Source organism: Acyrthosiphon pisum, chromosome A2 (genome assembly GCF_005508785.2).
Source record: "Acyrthosiphon pisum isolate AL4f chromosome A2, pea_aphid_22Mar2018_4r6ur, whole genome shotgun sequence".
Taxonomy (NCBI): Eukaryota; Metazoa; Arthropoda; class Insecta; order Hemiptera; family Aphididae; genus Acyrthosiphon; species Acyrthosiphon pisum.
In genome coordinates this window covers 3,448,833-3,473,113 of record NC_042495.1, presented here as the reverse complement: position 1 = coordinate 3,473,113, position 24,281 = coordinate 3,448,833, and the positions used below count along the sequence as shown (strand labels likewise).

Here is a 24,281-nt window from a genome sequence, read left to right as displayed (position 1 = left end):
TTCGCATAGTCAGTTTAATCAGTTTAATTTATTTACTGGTCGTTGCCAGACGTGTAAATTGTAAACACGCCTATCATATTATAATATAATATGATTCCACGATTATATTATTATCTATACAGGCGCGAGGAAAAGATTTAATTTAAAATACGATGGTCGTACAGATACGATTTACTGCGCTTATATAATATCATTTTGTATAGGTACCTACCTAATATATAGTATTTAACCGCGTTCATAAATTTCGTTTGCAAATTAGATTTACGGGGCTGTTGCCGGATTGATATAAAACGATACATTCTTTATCGCGTGAGAGATGAATTTGAATGTTGTGCAAATTTAATATACGCTTAAATAACAGAGGCGATTCAAATAAAATTCTTTAGGTGTACACGTCGAATGTCGATTATAAACAGTAAATTTATATTGAAACGACGGTGGGTATTACGTCAAACTACGGGTCGACACGATCGACCGCGTACTATTTAAGTATACTTTTGCATTTTGAAATATATGAATCGATAAAGATATAAAGTATTTACGGCGTACTTATCTACTCATATTGTAACAGTATTGTATGTTATGAAGTACCTAAATAAATTGGTTTACGTCTTATTAGTCACGTGTACCCATTTTAAATATTTTTCGTAGCTATTTATATATGGACCGTTTTTCGTTATATTTCCAATTAAATGGTTAGTCCGCCAAAAATAGGGCGAGATATTATGCGACGAGGCGTTTATTTGACACGCCAAGCTGAATGTTCTTGAAAAACGCTAAAATATTATAATATAATATAAATATATTTTGACTTTGAATTTATTTTTAAACATTTTTTTGATGTGGTTTGATATGTGAGATAAACGTTTTTGCACCTGGAGTAGATAAGTTCAAAACGATTTAAAAACAATATATTTGATTATCGTCCTCTTATATTATAACCTACACAAATACACAATGTAATATAATATGCGTCGTCGATACATTTACTGACCAGTACTGCACACAAATACGGACTGAATCACGGAACTGGACACCATTATAATAATATAATTTAATGTACCTACTATTGGGTAGGTAGGTATATTATATACGGTGGTCAATGATAAATTTGCATTTCGCAGGTTACAGGCGGGAACGCGCGCGCATCTTTATGTATGAATAATATTATAATATGTACATCGCGGCGGGCGGCGAACGCGTTGTGCTGATTTTTTTCCTCGCCTGGCCTGCCGCAATATAACAGACAACCGGGTGAATTAACATAATTAAATGCTCATTGAATCGCGATATTATAATAATAATCTCCGCGGCCGGGTAATTATAAGCTCGACGTTTTCCGGTTGAGCTAGGTCGGGTAATTGGCCGAGATGAATCATTTCGATTAAACGCGCGTTTGTATCACATATAGGACGCGTATAATGTATAATATATATTACATATATATATATATATGATACATTGATAGCTATATATCTATATTAACTAAACGATCCACAGCAGAGTCAATCGTACTCGTGGTCAATCCTATATCCGTGAAGATGTGCACCTCAAATATTTTTATTTTGCGTTTTAAAGAGGAGCTCGTGCAGATATCGGTCGACTCACGAAAAACGAATATTCATTTATCCGTACATTGGGTTGCCATTGGTTACAGACAATAAAATTCCTATTAAATAATTGGATATAATATTTTTAGACCTATATTTTATATTAGTTGGTCAAATCCATCCAAATTACCGTGTTAAAAATATTATGTATTGTTAATATTGTGGCAATGAAAAAATTGTAAGGGGACCCGGAAGTTGTTTCGAGTCATTTCGGTTTTTGGAAAATCGTGACATTCTGCCAATTTTTTTGTTTTTCTTTACAGGCTTATTACTTATCAGATACTTTGTTGTGTGCAATTTGAACAGCGTTGTACTTTGTTGGGCAACGAACGACCGCAGTATACGGTGTCTTACTATTGCAGATGACGTTTTTATGGAGACGGAATCAAAATTAAAATTCAACCGAATACAACTTCTCGATAACATCGATCGGATATAATGAAACGGACAGCAAGTAATACTATTATAATTTGTGATAAAATATCAATATATTTTCTAAAACGCGTTTACTATCCAAAATAATTGTTATTTATAGTAAAACTGCACACAACAAAGTACCTACTTACTTGTCGAGCAGCATTTGAAAAATTTTGAAGCTAGGTATACTGCCTATATGCTCATGTTTCGCAAAAAATATATCGAATATTTCGTGGTACATAATATTATTATAGTAGAAAATAATAATATTTTTGTACACTTGCGTGCGTGGCCTAGGTGCATTATGATATATTATCCCCATGGGTGTTTTTGGTCCGCCACCGCGAGATTGACAGTTTCACCAAAAACTAAAAAAATCTCGCACGGGGCGGCGGCCTTAACTATATAATTAAACGCGCGCATATCACATATCATACGTCTTTTATACTTATATAATATGAATAATATGTGTTTATAACGCGCGCGATCTGCTGTACCTAACCCGCGAGGCGTGCGCGCGCGGTGTTTTGGACGTCGAAATTTTGATATTTGTTTCGTAAGGTTTCAAACCCATGTACGTGTAACGCGTATACACCTAATAATAATAGTAATAATAATAATGATTATGTTAGGTTTGTGTAGTTTTTCTTTCCTTTCCCGTGCCCGACGTCATAATAATATTATAATTCCGGGACCGGCCCGCGTCATCGTCGTTGCGAGCGTCATCATAACATATACCACCCACACCGGGAGAAGCGAACAATGTGGTATAATATGGTATACATATGATATTATTATTATAAAGGACGTGGTGTCCACCGTGGCGTACGTCTCGCCCGCCTCCCATAGTAAATGTAGACCTGCATAGTAATAATATGTTTATTTTGCAAACAATTTTCTTATTATTATACGTGGACAGAGAGTATACCTATACAACATATTATTATAATATACTGTTTTGAATATAATAAAACAAATTAAAAACGAGTACTTTATACTGATAAATTATACGAAAAAACAAGCTATACTATAATATTATCTCAAAAAGAAATGTCAATTTAAACTAAGACCTACAAAATTAGGGATAATGTATCAAATTCATTATAAAACTAATAGTAAAAAAAACTTCAGGTACCTACGTATACTTACAGATTGGTTTAAATTCTCTATCAACACGATTCCCAGTGATATATTAAGTGCTACTAGTTAATCCTTTTTACAAATATAAACTAAAAAATGGTTTTACACTAATAATTTATGAGAAGAAAATAAAGATATTCATAACCTAATAATATTTTTTTATTTATCGTACAAATTACCATCTAAAAATGTATTATTTATATTCTCGTATTTATATTTCTAATTTCTGTTATTAAGATATTTTTAGACAAGCACTCTGTGTCCTGTGATAAGAGGTTTTACCTCAGTATAAAAAGCAATTATACATTGATAGAATTTTTTTTTGTATTAATATTTTACCTTTACCTATATATGTAACAATTAACTCAAGACATTTACGACTATAACTACCTATTACTAATATTATATATAGTAATTTGCAAAACTCATCCCACCTTAAAATTAAACGAAATTATAGACTGCGAGAAATGAGAATATTGATGGCGTTGACGTATATTTCAAATACTGAGGGGAACAACAAGAAAGCGCGAGCATCATGTACAATTGTCCAAAATGATATACATAATATCAAGGTATATCTATAGATAGTGGGAAATTGTTTTCCTTCATGGTTTGCGTGCAAGTATAATTATTATCATAATAAATGTGTTCTCCGCGGTCGAGTCGTCGATTTCGCGGTGGTACATTATATATATTACGACCATAATACAACGTATATTATGTATCATTGTTGTTATTACATTTTTTTTCCACAAATTTCCCCGGCCGACTATTATATTATATTGTACTACATGTTATTATGATCATCGGCCGTCACGACCGTGCAGGACGATTTCAGGAGTCTCTTTAATTACACGTTTCGACGTTTTTGTTTCGTGTCTTTTTGCCTTTCAAAAATCGCGATCTGACGTCGCACGCGTAATATAATATTACATGGCGGAATTCACGCCGAAATAGAAATAATACTCCGACGACGGCGATAGTAAACTAATAATACTCGAATATAGGACGCAGAGTACAATAATTATTACCGGGCGGTGGTGCAGGAGTTAGACGCGACGGGACGAGGTGGATTTCATAAAACTGTAGCTGAAAAATAATTGCGATTTTATTCGGTTTGCGGTAAAACAATAATCACCGAAGAGCTATACCTTCTAGCCGGTTAGGTTAGGTTAGGTTAGGTTAGGTTAGGTTAGCTTCATGGACGTGCGCACTGGATATGTTGCGTGCATGATGCGCAGCTGTGGTGGGCTGAAAGTGGGCTCTATTTTTAGATGGTATAATATGACCAATGTCGCAAAAAAACACTTTTTAGGAGAATATAGAAAATAACAAATATGTGTTCAGGTATCAGATCAATATGTGCGGCCGAGTAAGCACCCCCCCCCCTTATGTATTTATACAAACAGGGACGGATTGGTATTTTGGACCAGCCCGGGAAAATACTTTTTTAACGGCCCACTTTTTGTTGGGAGATTAGGGGCAACTGGCAAGTGTACCATACTGAAGATAGTAATTTTTTTAGTATTTTAAAGGGTAGTCTACTGTATAATCAGTTTTATCATAAAATCAACCTTTAACAATAAAATGTAATAATACAAATAATAATGAAATAACAATAGTATTACCTACATATAAATGTTACATAATAAAATGTTAGTAATTTTATATTTTATATTATCAGTTTTACTGTATCGATATAAAAAAATAACGAAAATACAATTACAATATACCTATTATTCAATCGTATTTGATACCATTTAAAAGTAACACATATTATGCATGAGTGTGATAATTCCCTGTACTAAATTATGGATTTTGAGTGAATTTAGTCAGCTTAAAACAAATACAAGCAAGTATTGCTATCATTACTCTAAAAATAAATCTATAATTATTATACTAGGATGGGTACTAATGAGTTAAAAAGTTTAAGTTAAGTTAAAAACTGAGTTCAAAAAAAAAAACATTAATTTGACCAGCCTTGTTATTAAATCGATAAATCATAATTTATATACTTAGGTATAGATAAATATTATCTATAATTTTTAAAAATATCAGTTGAATATAATACTAAAATAGTTTAATGCATATTTTCATATTAAAAAAATAAAATAGGTACCTACCTATTACATTAAGTATTTTGCAAAATATGTTGTTTCTCTCATTCTCTATCTTTAAAATAAATTGTAGATTATTGTACTTTGTACAGTAACAGTTTAATATTTTTAATTATTAATATATTATTATTATAATGACAAAGTTCAGCTAAAGGTCACTTTGCTGTTCTGAGATCTGAAAATGATTTAATGCTTTTAGAAGTTTTTGCTTGTAAAAAGTATAATTTTTTTTATTTTTGTCTCAAATTTTTTCAGTTCCTCCTTTTCGTTTTTTACTACAGCCTGTACCATCCATTTCCATTTTATTTTATAATTCGTAACTATTACTATTGTGGTATAAAATATTTTATGAATTATTCCTAGTTAATTACTTAGTAATTGAATTGTAAAATTAACCAAATTGTGATGAACTGCTGTCTGCCAAGTGCTGATATTGAGGTTTTGAATGATGATTGATATTTAAATATAAATAATATAAATTTCAAATAAAAATATTCTCATTAGGTATTCATATTAAGGACCCGCATCCGACTTGTATCGTCAAAATTCGTCGTCATTACCCACAACCCACCGGTCCATCTGATCAACGACAACCCGAATAACCAATTATTTATAGATTGTACTGTCCACGGAAGTTGATTTTTTATTACAGTTATTACTTATTGAGAATTAATATTATTATTCAGTTTTTGTTGTAGACGTTGTATACTTGTATTATTACAATTTACAACGTTTTACGTTATAATATTATAGACTGTTATTACGTAATATCATTAAATGAATAATCTATAATCAATGGTAATATTTAACAATTAATAGATTATATTTACGTCTACCTACTACTTAATATTTAGTATGCGGCCCTTCGGGAATTTCCCGAATTCCCTATGGCCCAATCCGTCCCTGTATACAAAACATATAGATATTATATTTGCTTACCATATTATGACTCAGATATTTTCTACGAAATATGTTGTCGTAAGGTCCTATTTCATACTTCTTGATTTTATTGATATTTGATGACTACATTGGAGAGTGTTATAAAGCTCCCCCATGGCCCCGTGTTATACTTAAATATACAATTGAAATAACCCCTTAAAAAAAATCACAGCTCAATTATGTGACCAAAATCTTGGAATTAAATCCTTTTTTATTTTATCCTTCAACTCGTCTTTATTTGAAATTATGAAGAAATTGTGTGTATAGAAAATATGAACGTAGAAAATTTTTTAATTTAGTACCCTTACTTAACTATATTATACAATAATAAATAACAAATAAAAATCAAGTAATAGGACAGTTCAAAAATGTTTTTTATATAAGTATCGCGAGATTTAAAATTCAAAATCAATTGGTAGTTACGTCATTATAGCTATGGACATAGTTTTTTTTTGATATGGGAGTAGCCCTAATGCATAATTATTAGATTTATATCTATTTACATAATATTATAATGTATAAGATGACCTATAGTTCTAAATTATTGAGAAACAAAGAAATCAAACAAAACTCAACAGTTCTGGACCGATCACAAATTAATTTAGAAGTTTCAACAACAATTTTAGGTACTTAATTCGTTTTATAAAAAGTCTGCGCACACTTATACGGTCAGATTTTCCTACTTTGGAGTGCGGAAAGGGAAAAGTAAGGAAAGGCATCGAATTGGGTTCGTGGAAAAAAAGAAACCGCTTCGGTGACGAAGAAGAGAACTTTACTATTTATATCAGTTAATCCTTAACATTATATATAGTATGTTTTCTAAAGCGCGCTCGTCAAATCCCGATCGCCGGAATGTGCGAGCGATCCGCGACACCTCGTCGATGTAATATTATGATAGTGTGCGTTCCGCGTAGGTATTTTATTAGTATATATTATAATATTATACTATTATCATGGTACCTATACCCATAATACGCTGCTATAGACTATGCAATATTGTACACGTCATTACCGGATAGACGGCTTCCCATTATGGGATCGTGGCGATATTGAAATCATATACATATAACATAACATGCGCACGGCTATTATAATATATATAATAATATATAATACCTATCCTATATAGAAGCAGATAATTACAAAGTTTGCCGAGGCGCGAACGCGTTGCGAAAATATAACGGACGCGCGATGGGCGGCGGGGAGGTGCTCGTCGGGTTGTTTATAACAGATCGAAATCGATTGTTTTCCAATATAAATTATATCGATTCCCCCGCCTCCCCCACCCCCCGCTTCACCGCCCGCCAACGGCGCCGTACACCCATCTGACCTCTGCTGCGGCGGCCGCAACGTCGACGACGACGCCCTCTTCGCGTTCGGCGAGTGTTATAATAATAATAATGATAATATAGGTACCTATGTGTGTGTACCTATATTATGCACGGGTACCTATAGGATGACTATATATAATATATTATAGGTACGCGAGATCGTGTGCGTTCATCATCGCTTCGGTGTGTATATTATAATATATTATATTGTACAGAGTGATTCACCAAGCACATACTAAGTACTAACCCCAACCCCAACCACCACCCATTTTTATTCCTTCAAGAATTCATATTATAATATATTTTGTTCGAATATTATAGACCTCGATTAAAATCGTTTCACATTTTCTAAGGAGTAAAAAATACAGTGATATAGAATCAAATTGAAGTAAAAACCAATGTATATTTGAAAATATTACGGTCCTTGAGGAAACTACACGTCTTGTAATAATATAGAGGTTCAAAAAATAGTAATTATTCGAATAAATGCAACACTACGTAATGCATAAAATGGAGGTGAACATGGTCGATAAACGGTCCTGTATAACATAATATATATAACACATACATGATAAGAAAACAAATATTGTGAGACGTTTGAAAGGACTGCGGCGGCGACCATGGAGATCGCGAAATTAGCTGTTATTGATATGTACCTATATTATAACTTATATTATACTAGGATACCTATACAACAATCATAATTCGCCAACCTGCAGTAAGCAGCTTGCACGCGAAAGAGAGAGAGAGACACATAGAGAGAGAGAGAGAGAGAGAGAGAGAGAGAGAGAGAGAGAGTGGTTGGCAATTATAAATTCCTCCCGCTGCATACCTATATATATATAATATATTTTATTATACAATACACATATAATATATTATATACAGCACATGCAATATCATAATATACGTACACACTACATATAATATTATATATTATATTATATACATACATAATATACTGTCGCGCAATTAACCAAGATCGGGTAACCGTAATGTATGTTTCGTTGTGGGTGGGTGGGTGGGGGTGGGTCGAGTGGTCGACCGCGACGCGTAGTCTCCGCGGGGTGGTGGGGTAGCGGGTGAAGTGGAGTCCGCGGTGCGTGTGGGAACTACGGGTCGGGGCACGCGCGTCCGTTTTATTATTTTTTTTTCGTTATTACATTTTTTCCTGTGCGTTTCACATAGTGCTATTATAATAGTCGTAATAAGTCGCCGCCATCGCGGTGCGCTCGCGTTTTTATCGGGTTCGCATCGGAGCGGACGCGAGCGCAAGCAGCGCGTGTGAATTATGGTTGCGGCACGTTATAACATTATTATTACTATATACGATCGACGAAACGGGCGAACCGGCGAATCGCTTGACTTGAGATGTGATACGCACCTATACTATAATAACATCAAATACCTACACAATATACTATATATTGTACGCGATCGTATAATATGCTCAAGTATAATATAATATAATATAATATAATGATAATAATTATCGTCGACGCCTTCGCGTGCATCATATACGCCGCGTATACGATGATCAGTCGGCACTTGACGCGCGCCAAACAGAAACTTTAAAATACGCACCTATAGTCTATAGTATAGACTCTATACCTATAAAAATGATTAAATATTGTTTTTTATTTGTCGTAATTTTTTTTTGACAATATTTTTTTCGTCACTATGTTAATCTATTTAATCTAATTATTTTTTTGACAAATTCTTTAAAATATTCAAAGAGTATAAGAAAATAAAATTATAAAAATGGCAAATCTTTACAGTATACACATTTATATAAAAACGGGCCAAGTGCGAGTCGGACTCGCGCACGAAGGGTTCTGTACCATCATAAGCTATAAACATGTTGGCAACACTGCTTATATTATAAATTCTAGGATTTTTAGTATTTGTTGTTATAGCGGCAATAGAAATACATAATCTGTGAAAATTTCAACTTTCTAACTTTCATGGTTCATGAGATACAGCCTGGTAACAGATGGACGGACGGACGGACAGCGGAGCCTTAGTAATAGAGTCCCGTTTTACCGTACGGAACCCTAAAAATAACACTAAAATGTTCACTAAAATTACATGATCACAACTTTATTCATAGGAACGTATGAAGTTCTAACTTCCAAGTCTATCGAAATTGGATATTCAAACGTAATAGTAACAAAGTTAGTCCTCAAATGATTTTAAATATTTTTTTTCTAATTCAAAAAATATTAATAGTAGAAGTTTGAAACATTCCATAACTTACTTATACTAAAATTTTTATGCACAATGACATTTTAAAAATGCCGATTATGAATAATATCAAGTTATTCACACCGCTCGTCTGCTCTATGGAACGTTTCAGTATATATACTGACTAATATATTAAGATGTTTTATTGCAAATTTGAATAAATTGTGATTCACCCGTTTCTTTCACCCAGAATCGATTTCGCACAAACACGCAGTGATTAAATGATTACTGGTAATATACTAATATTATGGTGACTTCCTCAAACCTCGGTCGAAACTTACTATACCAGCTATACCAGCTGGCAGCTATAGATTTCTTCGGATTTGTTTTCTCTATGCGAATAACATAATATCATAAAATACGATTAGGTTAGATCTTATATAATAGTATGGTTGTGTTTTAATATAAGCGCGGTGTGACGTCCCCGGTGTCCCGGATTTTCTTCGGTGACCATAATATAATATGCCTTTTCTCCGTGAAAATAGTCGCGTTTCCACGACGACGGCAACGTCGGTACGACTTGGATCCACGACGTGTCCTTCCGCGTACAGCACATCACTATTGTACAAATTACGCCTAATATTATAATAACACATAATACTATACATCACGGTTTACTTCCGCAAAACGTCCGAGCATATTATACATTTATACACGGTGTAGGTACCCATATTATAATAATATCATCGTCATGACGCCCGGGTCGTATACCCACATTATCGTATTATATTATCCGCCGTAGAATTTCGTGTCGCAAAACCATAACGCACGTTCGCCGCCACATCACTCCTCATATTATGTATTGTACCTACATATTTTTTTTCATGTTACGTTTACGCTGCGCGTTTATTATCGCGACCATCCGAATATAACATAATATCGTCTGCATGCTTAGGTATCCATTGTAACAAATTATTATTATTACACATATAGAGTGTCCGGGCATGAATCTCGCGAATTTTCCACTCGTTCTCACGATTTTGATATCGTTGAGACCTGTATATATATTATACTTATACCTACACGCACCGCGAAGACGTTTTGTTTTTTTCTACATTTTTGAGACATAAGCACATGCGGTATAGATACACGATGTATATCCCGCGAACCGTTAGCTTTTCCTCTAGGTACTCATGTTTTAGACCAGCGCATCGATTTTCCCACGAACGATACAAGTTACAATAATGATAAACATAATATTGAACGAGTATAGGTGTACGCCGCTACAGGAGCTCCAGTATGTATTTTGTATATATATATATAATATATACATATGTTGCCAATAATATACATCAAGGCTAGACGGGATTTGGCATTGACGAATTTATATTATATAATTCGCTGCAGAATTTAATTTATTCAAGAACTAGAGCTTGTTCGTTAACTTTGACGTAAAAAAACCCTAAATTTTCCAACCATCACAAATTATTATAAGTTAATATTTGATTTTTATCGTCCTGGTAATATTTGTACGTATAAATCGTAGGTATCGTCTTCCGCATCATGCCCACATAATAATATTGTGACCGCCATCACTGTGCAATTATAAAACTTTAAAAAAAATATATTTTCATATCAACTCAACTAAACGAAGTTATAAAAATCCCATTAACTTTTCCAGCCTTGGTATATACTGCTACTATAATATAGTATGTGTACAATATATATGAGATATAAAAATCATCTTATATTGACGTTTCTTTGTACCTACACACAGGTGTATGCCACTCTGGACCAGATATAGGTATCGCGGTGCAGATTAATTCACAGATAACCAACATCTCATCCCTGATGTATGTTATGATCATCGATGGTCTTTCCTGCAGCAGTTGGCGTTTTCATTAAACACAGTTATACTTTATGACGTTACACCCGTACACACACACACACACACACTTATAAGAGGTTTCCATACACGGATTCTGGTGCAAGTGATACGCGCCGTAAGACTATAAGCCTTTATATATATATTACGAGACATAATACAGTGTGTATATTATTTATGTACATATAATATAATAATATATACCCATTACCCATATATGCGCGTGTGCGTTATAGTTTTCCACGCGGTCGGTTATCATTCGCTGCAGTGTTCCATTTGATCGTATCGGTTCATATATAATATTATAAGCTTTTATAAACGTGTCGTCTCTTATTCTGTCGCAGATATACCTATATAATGTATACCTATACCTATAATAATATTATATACCTATATATTATATGGTATAAACATATTATACGAACGGCTTTCAGATCATTAAATTTCACAATATTTTATATACTCCAAACAAGTCGCTATACGAATATCACATGTGCATTTACGGTATAATATATTATATTATAATATTTAATACATGCGTACATATAGTATATGGTATATCAATGTGTTCTCATTCGGCTGATATACGGTCATGAGTCATACGGCTCGTGAATATTGATATCAATATAGCATCGGCTACCTAAATATAATTTCATATAGGTAGGTACATATTTTATTTCTTATAACTTTTTATCATTTGCGCCATATTACACCATTACACCACATAGAAAAGGAAACGGGTAAATATACTAAACTGATTTAATTACGTTTTATATTACTTATGATAATTTATAATATTATAATGTGTCTATTTATTCTCGTTGAAGAAATGATTTATTTTATTATTACTATTATTTCCACATCAAATAATTATAAAATCTATATAGTATATATCTTATTTAATTTTGATCGTAAAAAGTGTTTTTAATTAAATATAGGTAGTTACTTTCTATTTCTCTAAACACAATTTCGCATTAAATCTATATCGAGAACTAGCCACTTTGATTTAAACCGGGATTTATTAAAGGCATTATATTTTAATTATATTATTGCAAATCTTTAATGGCTGTACCTATATACTATACTAATTGAAAATTGCTGTTTTTATTTTCAAGAAATTCTAAGTGCCAAGACATGTTTTTCAAAAATGATATAACTCTTTTTCATAACAATTTTACCCAAGATCTTGAACTATATATTAACATATATTTACTCGGAATTTGCGATTTAGTGATGTGTTTATTTTTTATAGTTATTTTTACATTAAAATAAAATACATGTATTATAACATTTTATATTTATCTGGGTAGATAGGTATACCTACATTTTATCTGTCTTACTGTTTGCACTTTAAGAAATAATATTATGTTTACATAATAATCCGAAACATATCAGAATTTACTGCCATATAATAATAATATCGTTTATTCATGTAGGTATACGAAATTCAAAATAAGTGTGTACAATATAATATATAAAAATGTAATATCAAATATGTACATATATGGTATTTATATTTAAATGCATATATGGTTTAATTTGATCGATTAGTTGAGATTAAACGAATCGAGCCAATCCTATTTTCACAAACGACAAGACGTCAATATAAATCCCCTTGGCGACTTGACATTAATAATACGAACACGTGGTTAGTAGCGACTCTAATAACTCAATATAGGTATACGTAATATTATGTGTTTCCTAGTGGTATTAAATCGTTACTTTTATATTAATGTATATAGAAAAACTTGATCGGAATAACTAAATTGTTTAAAACGATAACCCGTAATAGAATATTAGAGATATCTCGATATTTGCATACATGGATATATTATGATGCGTGTACGCGCTGATTAAATAATTTGTCAAAAAACATGAGAACTATAAAAAATAAAACCGTCGATCGATATAAACGTCGAGTAAAAATGTAAAATACATTGAAATCTATGTACCTACAATCTATATAAATATATATAAAATAATATCATAATATCATATTTATCGATACGTCATCTGCAGCGACTGGGCGGCGGCGGCAGTTAGCGTGTCGTAAAAATACAAGTGATGTTAACACGATTTTCGGTAGGTATTTACGTGGGCTCTACGTTTGAAATTTCGGAAATGACTGTTCGTTTTCCTTTAACGCGTATTGTATATAATATGTATTTAGCCGTGCGCCCTCGGAAGTCTATATACGTTTCGGCGCGACAACGTGGCGCGGTTACAGTTATAATAGTTATAACTTATGACGACCGATAACTGGGACGACGGTAATTTCGACTCGCTTCCGTATGGATGGCGGCGCATAGGTAGTTATTAGTGACGGTAATTTGTCACCAGAATTGTACGTGTAATAATATATAATATATTATATTATTCAGTACCTTAGTACCTTAACATTTATATTATAAATGTTAAGGTAGAAACGACGACCGCTCCTCCGCGGCGTCTCGTTAACTTTATTACCGACCATTAAAGTCTACAGGTTTTTATTTTTCTCGTTCACTCGCCCTCTCTCGTTCCATCAGTCCGTCACCAGTGTATATTATCGTATAAACGTTATTATTATTATTATTATTCTGTTTCACGCGTTACGGTTTTTATTTTCACGTCTTTTAATATTATCACATCATAAAACACGCGCCGGACGTATATATTTTATTTTTTTCTCTCCGCAAACCGCAAATCGATACCGATAAACTCATATCGAATCGTATAACAGCTATACTGCGCGCGACGCGTCTTGACACGTGTTTAAACGCCACTCGGGTTTCGCGCGCGCGAGGACACGATCGTTTTTTTTTTTTAAAAGTATTTACATGTTTCAATAAATTTTCCGGAACCGCTTGTATAATATGCGTTCTGTCAAACGCTCTGGACGGTCGTTATTATAATATAACGCGTTGTCATTTATTTTATAAAGCTGCACGTACCTACGCGCTATGTACCTTTATATACTCATTGCTAACACGCACCGCACAGTATAAATATTGTTATAGAGTGCAAAAAAAATGGTTTAGCGTCTCCACCGCCGCCGCCGCGGTCAATCCTAATGGCCCCGTCCGTCCGTCCGTCCGTCTGTCTGATGGGGACGCGGTAACACTATTATATTTTTATACCGCGGTCGCAGTATTCGTTTATAGATATAATAATATGTACAGCACCGTGTACTCGGCATACTTCTGCAGCGGCTTTCAGGCAACATGCGCGTGTAATACGCCTATATTATATTATATACTTACTACTATATAATGTAGACTCTGCGACGGGAAAATTGCATTCGTATATATACCGCACAAATATATATATATATACATATCATATACGACGAAACGTGTTTGGACGTGTTTGAAATCTCGTCCCGCGAATAAATCTATAATAATACCTCGTATATACAAGTATACTTGTTATATGTATATGTATAGATACAATATATTGTATATAAATATAATATAAAATATATTATATGGTACAACGGCAATTATAATATAATAGTCTATTCAATGATATATGATATATATATATATTTAACATATAAGTATACCGATTTACACAGCGATGCGACGGAGGTGTAAACATCATACATGCGATAGTTAAAAAACATGGAAGATACATTACGTTATTTTTCCGTCCAGTTTTCAACCTAATTTATATAACGTCGATGTAATGGGTATCAGAGTTCTTTATTCAATAATTGGAATTCGAAATGTCTTAGAAAAATTTTAATAGTAGGTAGTATTACTGTAGTAGGTATATAGGTAATTGATCCAACAGAAAAAATCAATATTGATCGCGATAGGTACCTATATATAGGTAGTACCTATATATTCACATATTATAAAATACGTTCTTACCTTCTAGGAAATTATTATTGTTTTTAAATACTATTATCATAATATATTCATAAACCTATACTTGATATATAAGCGTCTGCAGGAGCATTGGTATTTGTTAAAACGGTTCTTGATTTCTCTTTGTAGTATATACATACGATTACAATACAATAATATTAGGCCTGTTGAAAGTATAATATTCATTCCGGTTTCAATAAAATACTAGTTGGGAACAATACATTCTAATGTTGAAACGGAACTGATGAAATGTTTTATGGCTGCTTGGACGTTAATTCAATTTTTAGAGAAATAATTAGGTATGATATTTGTGCGATTATTCACGCCCTATATAAAAGACTGACAGTCCTAGACACATAATTATAGTTACCATACTATTATATCATACGAAATCGAATAATATTTAAATTTAATCCGCCCCCGAGTCTTATCGGATGAATCTTTAAAGACAGCGTGTTATAGTCAACGTTCTCATAACATATATATGTATATATATAATATATACATACCTAAACTTATTAACAAATTAGGATAACATACGTCGAGTACTAAATATATAGTCTAATTCACCAAACATGATCATCCCATTTTCTCTTCAATAATTCAGTTATTCGAAATCTTATATTTGGAATTTTTAAATATTCTTACTTAGACCACATTTTAAAATTTTTGAGATTTTTCTCACTGCTCAAGGAGTGTTCTGGATAGTTGTGGAGATATAAATTAAATTCTATTTTTTAAATTTGACCCTCCCCCCATTTGACTTTAAATTATTTAGAGGATCATTTTTCTGAAAATGTTGACGTATCAAAATCAAAATTCGAACAAGTAGTTTTTGGGTTATTTAATTTTGTCAAACTTTGTGTACTAATAGAATAATTAGATATAGGTCCAAGTGATAATGAGTTTGGAAGATATGTAATATGGGGGCTATGCCGGTATATGGTGATTTGAAATTTTAGTGATTGATATTAATCATTCATCATTTATAACTTGTAAAAATGGCCCAAGTATAATAAACACTAGGTGTCTAAATCTAAAATATCATTTATTTTGTATTTTTTTAAAACTATTTTTAAAGACTTTTATCCTTAGTATAAACATTTGCATGACTAAAAAACTACATGTTAAAATTTTTAATTAGATACATCAACATTTACAAAAAAATCTACTAAATAATTTACAGTAAAAATGGTGGGTCCTTGTTTGAAAAACAAAAGTTTGTATCACCTAAGAATTTCAATAAATTAATTATTAAATGAAAATTGAATTAACGAGGGTAAGCATTCTTCGTGAATCACCCATACATGATGTATTACAGTTTACAAGTAATTCGTTTTCCGCGTTTAAATATTATTATATAGGTAGCGATCAGGGACGCTTTTCTACGTGCGACAAACTTTGTGCCAACAAAATGGACAATACACATAACATAATATATAATATAAATTATTTGACCTTATAAAAAATTATATTAGTAACAAAGAAAAAAACGGGTGTTTACAGGAGGTACCACTCCAATCGCTTAGAAATAATAATAATAATATAATAACAACAAATAAATAACGTCGACATATTATTCTACTTACGTAAGTACTTGATTTGTGCTGACGATGACTGGCTGTTGGCTGTTTTCCATGTTGTCTTTGACCTGTAACACGCAGTGTATCCAAAGCCAGTCCCCTGTGGCCCTCTTCTGTACCCTGGCCAGCAGTATGCAAGAACGATCCTGTTCTGATTGTGTAACTGTATATATATACAATCGACAATAATTATTGTTATTACGCGTATTTCAAAATATACAACGTATATACCTACATATATATATATAAAACACGAGTTGTACACACTGCAGTGTTTTCTTTTCTCTTAAACAATCGTAATATATACGTTATATATACATGGATGAACGTGTATATACACGGCGCGGACATATATCACGGGTGGGCGATAATAAAAGAATTTTATTCACATATTAAATATTATAATAGGTACTTACATATCACTTTTGGTTTCGGGGCGGTCGCCTCCGGCTCTGTGTATTTGTATACGGCCGGTATATATAATGTACGTGTGTATATATCATAGGTATGTAGGTATATAAGTGTTATTAAAACGACGTGTAGGTATATAATGTATATTATAATGTACTCACTCAGCCTGTGTTTACTCTGAGCCTCGCGCATGCACTCCCAGTGCAACAATTGGTACCAAGAGACGCCCTGCAGCTCCGAACGAGAAAACCCCAAATGAAATTCTCCTCTGGAAAGAAAACAATGTAGAGGTTGATCATTAATATGAAAAACGTAATATTTTTTTCCGGCGCCGCACTGTCTACTGAAAAACCGATGCAATCGGAACGCGTTTTTATCGTTTTTCTCGCGCTCGAGGTCGAATAATATAATATATTATAATTTATTAAGAGGACGTGGTACCCGTATAAATATTGTTGTTTCTGTCTTGCACACGTAAGACATACCAAATTTTACGCTCAACAAATTTCACATTTAGTTCTGTTAGTTAAAAAATTAGATTGAATTGAACTCTTAAAAAATTTAAAGGTAAGATTGGTATCTAGGCAATCTCATTGGCAATCTCATTGGCTATTCATTATATTTTAATTTTAAACCGATTTATGAGTATTTTAAGATGTACTAACAATTTACAATTTTAAAACAAGAGGTCAATTCACTCTAATGTCTAACCTTTAATATTGTACGTATACTCCGCGACGAATAATCCGACGGTTATAATAATATTATTATTATAAATATTGTCGGATGTAATGATTTCGAGCGTAATCTTATGTTCAGGAATTCAGCTATAACACCGCACTATAACATAATATTATGTTATATATATTATAATAATATGTAATACTACAGTAATGTGTACGGCCATCGGGAATATGGTTTTCGATTACGATTCCGATTGAATTTCGAAGACGCGTCCTCATTCCTCCTACTCCTCCCCCGCGCACGTGGTGGCCGTAGCCGGTATAGCGAGGTATCTACACTCGCCTAGACACATATAATATATATGTAGTATTATATATTATATAGGTACACTTATAATACTGGTGCTTCAATATCGTTACAAGAACAAGAATTTGTAGGCGTCGCGAGCGCGAGCTTGTGTGATCGATAGCGAGATTTGTTTTTAGATCATATTATATATTATTATTATTATGTATAATATTCTCACCGCCGCCGTTACAAATCATAACCCGATCCGCGTCGAGAAAGTCGTGTGTATCCGATTCTGGTGTAATTTCTTTTCGTCGGCTCGCGCGAGGCGTGGGCGGAGGGGTTGCTCGGCTCGGGACGTTTCGCAACAATCGAAAACGCCGTTCGGTAATATTAGGTAGGTATATCCGCGAGGTCAGGAAAAAAAATAACATGGCCCTCAGCGCGAGTGTAGTATAATATATAGTAACATATTATAACCCTTTCCCGCGGCCATCAGCTGCACATCCACGATAATTAAATATGTAACGCGCGCGAGGTACGTGTCCGCTGCGACGGGCGCACAACACACACGCGATATCTCGTTCTGGTCGCCGTAATTCATTCACTATTTGCTGGGCCCGTTCGAATGAGATTAATTATACTCGAGCGATATTATTATGCCATAATAATATACTAATTTTATATTAACGGCATCGCGACGACTGCGTATATGTTATATAATATGGGAACCGCCGACGCATATACAACACCCCGCGACTAATTGGCAACGGTCGCCGCCCGGTTCGGCGTCGTAACCCGATATATCGCGTATTATACGACGAGACAATAATAATTCGAAATATTATTATAATTTATATATACACGAGCACGCGCAGTACAATATATTATATTGTATGTCCAGTGTAGACGAGTATCGATTATATATTATATACAATATACTGCAGGGTATTAATTTTTAAATTTTTATGCGTTAATATACTCTATATAAATTGGCTAAATGATTGAAGAACTCGATGGTTTTAGTTTTCAATCGTAATGGACGGGGACGGAAACACACGTCGAGCTGAAAACAGCTATCTATGTAAACAGGTGCACGACTTGCGTATGTCGATGACCACGGTCTGCGGGAGACGAAGAGATGTTGGCATTTCATGTTTTTCCGAACCCGAGTAATTGAGGAAAGCGCGAAAAGTCTAATTTTTAAAGCTTGAATTAATAACACACTTGATATATATATTATATAAGAGCCTATAGAGGAACTTTGGTGGACCAATATTCAAAACTCGATATTAAAATATATATAATTATTGGAAAGCAGCTGTAATCGACGGGGAAACGAAAACACACCGAGCTGAAACACTCAGTATACATGTAAACGACGTGCGTATGGCGACGGACGCGGTCAGCGGATGACAAACGACGAGACGATCTTCACAATTCATGCGCTTTTCCGCGCCCACGGTATATACTTCAATATCGAACGGTCTACAGAGACTTACGCCAATGACGTGTGAATGGGACGAAGCGCTCATGTATACCTACTACATATACACAGCGGGTAGGTATAAAAACGGCGGTTACCTATCGCGGTGGCGCGGCGTTTCTTTGAGACGCGGAAATCATCGATTCCAGTTATCGGAGAGACGCGCGGACTCGTATACTTATATGTCGATCTATTCGAGGCGTAGGCCTTTCGTTGCTCGGATGCAGCATGCGGCAACGACGACGACGACTGCGACAAACGACCCGCCGACCGTACATGTTTAATTGCGACAGAATATATAATATTACAGTGTGTACGCGCGTAATGTATCGCGACAAAGAGAGATACCTATAGTATATTATACTACTACTACTTATTATTATTATTATTATTATTATTATTATTATTTCCGAGAGGACGAAGCATGTATTATCCGGTGCAGTTGGGTTTAGCGTGATTAATAGCGAGGTACATAATATAACACACACACATATATATATATATACAATATACATATACGGTGTATATATTATAATAATAATGTAATGTAATGGCGTGTACGCGCGACGAAAGCTTGTATTGCCGACGACCGCTAGGCAGGCATATTCATCGGCTGACCTCGCCCACGCGACGGGGACACCCGACAAATCGTTCGGCCGCTGCACCAATTCCGCGCCGCGCAACACAACAGGTATACAAAACTGTTATTAATCACCCGTTTCGCCGTTCCCAGTTTTAATATGACATACACCCGATGCGGAGGCAATAAATACGTACTCGTTTCTTTATTATTATTATTTTATTCTATATATAGGGGCATATAGGTATACTTCTATCACCCGACAACCGGTCCCGACGCCGCCGCCGACGACGACGACGTCCAATGATATATATTTCGGTACTTAATTTGTTCCCGCGCGCGGAACTGTTGTGTCCGGTGTTTTTTCGATAATTGTTTTTTAACGAGATAATTGGTGAAATGCACGCGCGCGCGAATGTACCTGCCTACCTGTATAATAATATAATATAATATAATATAATAGCGACGGTGATGATTTGTTGCCCGGACCATGAGCGTTTTAATTGGCGCCCCCGAAACCGAAGTTATAGGTACGAAATATGCGTTCGATAGAAAACGTAATTTTTGTATATTATTATTATTATGCGCATGAATAATTCAGAGCACGTTATACCAACACGGTTCAAGTCGGTACGCCGCTGCAGCAGTAGCAGCAGCAACAGCAACGACGCTTTTATAACATTTAACCTAACATTTTATACCTATAGGTATTAACTCTAAAACAATGACGTCGAGACGCTGTTTAAGGTATATCGATTAAAAACGAAAATGGCGTAACTATAATATATAGTTTGTCTCGTTTCGAATGCATAACATGTGCCTCGGCCACCCGTCGCCGTTGATCACGTGCCGCAAACGACGATAATAGTATTATGAGCGACGGCGGCGCGGTCGGTCGGCGAATCGAAACAATGACCCCCTTAATGGTGTTTAAGTGTTAACATACATTTTGTCTACGTGTATGAACTTCATGTCCATTGAGTGGATGGCTGTGAACACCGTGGTGGAACCCTGGACCACGGCCTCCCTGGTCTCGGGCATCGCCACCGGGCTGCAAGTGGCTAGGAAAACTGGTTCGTTTCTGCTGCACAGCGGCAGATAGGAGAGGTAGTGGCCCTGCACTAAAACCACCTGGCGGACAAACAATTATAATTACTCTACGGTACAGCATTGCACAACGTGTATAATATGGTCACCTATAATATATAATGGTTACGCCGCTACGCGACATGGGGTCAAAGTGTTAATTTTTGTTTTCGGGATATTAGAAATTATTGCGTTTGAATCGGCGCGAGTCGAAACTGGTTCATTTTTTCCAGTAGGTAATCAAACCGTGTTCAAACCCGTTTTCTACATTTTTTTAACTCTGGATAAGAAACCTGGTCACGTGCCCGTTTTGACTATCCGATTATCATGAACGCATATTAGGTAGATACTGCTATCGAATTAACCCTCGAAAATTATTTAACCGACCGTGTTATAAAGACGAATTATAATGCACTTACTATTTTACGACGGGCAGACGGCGCGTATCGAAAGAAAATGTGCAGTGTACTTTGATATAGTTATTAATAATTATTATTTAAGATTTTATGAATCGAACATATAATTATATTATTATTCTGATAAGACAAATATCATATTAACCAGAACACAATATACGAATAATAAAAAAAAACTGTAGGTACACGTCATTTAATTATGTTATTATAACAACATAAGATATTGTTTTTATTACCTTTTGATCGCCGAATCGCATTTGCCTCCTGGCATTCCTGGAGACGTTCATCCGGCACAAGAACATCCGCTTGCATCCTTGATCCTCGGCGGACGTTTGACTCCTGGACAGTTCGGTCTGAACGGCTTGATGATCTTGTTTATCGATCATGTCGTACACGCTGTCGCCGTGTATTAGAAGATCCTCCTGCGGGAACGAATGAACGATAACAATATTATTATAAATAGACGATATCAATAAAAAAATAATAGTATGTACAAACAAACGGACGAATTCCGTTCTATGATATTTTTAATATTATTATTATTATTATTATTATAGGTATACCTATGGTTGCAAATGGACACCGCGGGGGAGAGCAGGTGATTTCGAACACATCGAATGCCTACGAGCGCCATATTATATACGGGCGCGGAGAGTATGATAATAATTTAATATTTGAAAAACAAAAAAATATTGTTTTTTCTTCTTCTCGTCCTACGTGCTATATGAAATCAACGCCCAAAACGTTTTAATCGCTACACAAATCTTAATAGCCTATCCGACGGAACGAGGAGGAGGACTGCTGCGGTATATAATATTAATACGACCGAGGAAACGTCCCCGGGGTCGTCGTCGCCAACGTCCCCGTGTAGCCGGCGCGTGTCTGAATCGTGGATGTGAACTAAATATTTTAATATTTCGTTATGTCCAAAATTTTCGAACGTACAACCAATCGTCGTAATATTAATTTATAACTTACTACACCTCACACAGGGTCGTACCCAGGTTGAGATCGACAGCCGGTGTCTCCGATTTCCGTGTACGCACGGCTAATTTATAATATAGTAAATACGTATTATATAGGTATAATAGGTATTAGTTACCTATATATACAGTATAATTATTAATTTTAATAAAATAATTATTATTGTTTAAAGCTTTACCGCGGTTGATTCCATATCAGCTTAATGATATAGGTACTATTAGTAAATACGTAAATTATAAATTACTCTACACTTTAATTAAGTACGTCTTATTTATAGTGTTTACATTAGAAACAATAGACAATATCCATTAAAGCGTTATAACGCGAGGGCCGGGTAAAAAAAGAAATAATTAGCTAGATATAAAATTCTATAAAATATATTTTTAATTTCAAACAATGCAATAAAATATTTCAAAAATGGACTAAAAGTTTACAATTACTAAGAATCAAAGTTTAAAAATATGGTTTAAAATGGAATCAACTTAATACTGTCTTATGACTCAAAGGAACATAAGTAAAAAAAAATATTCACACTAAATGTGCTCCCCGCCCGTTCAATAATTATAATAATATTAACTGAATATATTTTTGGGTTGTGTATCTACTGATTACTGATATTTTATTTTTTTAACCGATTTTTCCAAATAGTCTTTTTCGTTGTCATGGTTCCTTATTCACAAAAACATAATAACTATATCGAGAAGCATGTTTATTTTATCAAAGCTATAGAAGCATTTCAAAATTTGTGATACGAGGTCTCGGGGCTAGAGATGTCGAGTCTTGAATATTATATAATATACGTTACACATAGGCTATTGTGTTTATGTGTGATATATTCATGAACTGTTGTTACCCATGACTAATGATGTAAAATTACCGTAATTATCTTTTGAGAGAATATTCTCTAAGCTAGAGAATATTTGGTAATTTTCTTTTTCTTCAATAATTCATAGATTGAACCCAATGAAATCTACATCATAAACATTATTTAAATAATTACCTATATGTTTTGTATAGTATGAATGAAGTAGGTATTATAATTGATAATTTATAATTCTTGATATAGTTAACAAGTGACAACTATAATAATTATGTAGGATTAGTAAGTAAAAAATTATTATAAATGTAAAATAATCTATTATTAATGTATTTTATACAATATGCTACTACACTATAGTCATTATTAGATAACTAGAATAATACTTAATTCAATACATTTTTATAGTAAACCAAAAAAAAAAATGTAAAAATAACTTGTGCAATGTTTTTTAATAATTTATGAATTAATG

General features: G+C 33.9%; 1 protein-coding gene across 1 annotated transcript in view; it reads right to left on the bottom strand.

The window, feature by feature from the left end:
- LOC100164079 (neuronal PAS domain-containing protein 4A) overlaps positions 1 to 24,281 on the bottom strand; it is a 147,586-nt gene that overhangs the window by 7,180 nt on the left and 116,125 nt on the right. The window contains exons 5-8 of the mRNA XM_001946040.5: positions 22,245 to 22,430; positions 21,453 to 21,637; positions 17,630 to 17,736; positions 17,064 to 17,220 (exon numbers count right to left, since the gene is read on the bottom strand). Of these exons, the coding sequence (XP_001946075.2) occupies positions 17,064 to 17,220; positions 17,630 to 17,736; positions 21,453 to 21,637; positions 22,245 to 22,430 (635 nt within the window). The remainder of the gene's footprint in view (positions 1 to 17,063; positions 17,221 to 17,629; positions 17,737 to 21,452; positions 21,638 to 22,244; positions 22,431 to 24,281) is intronic.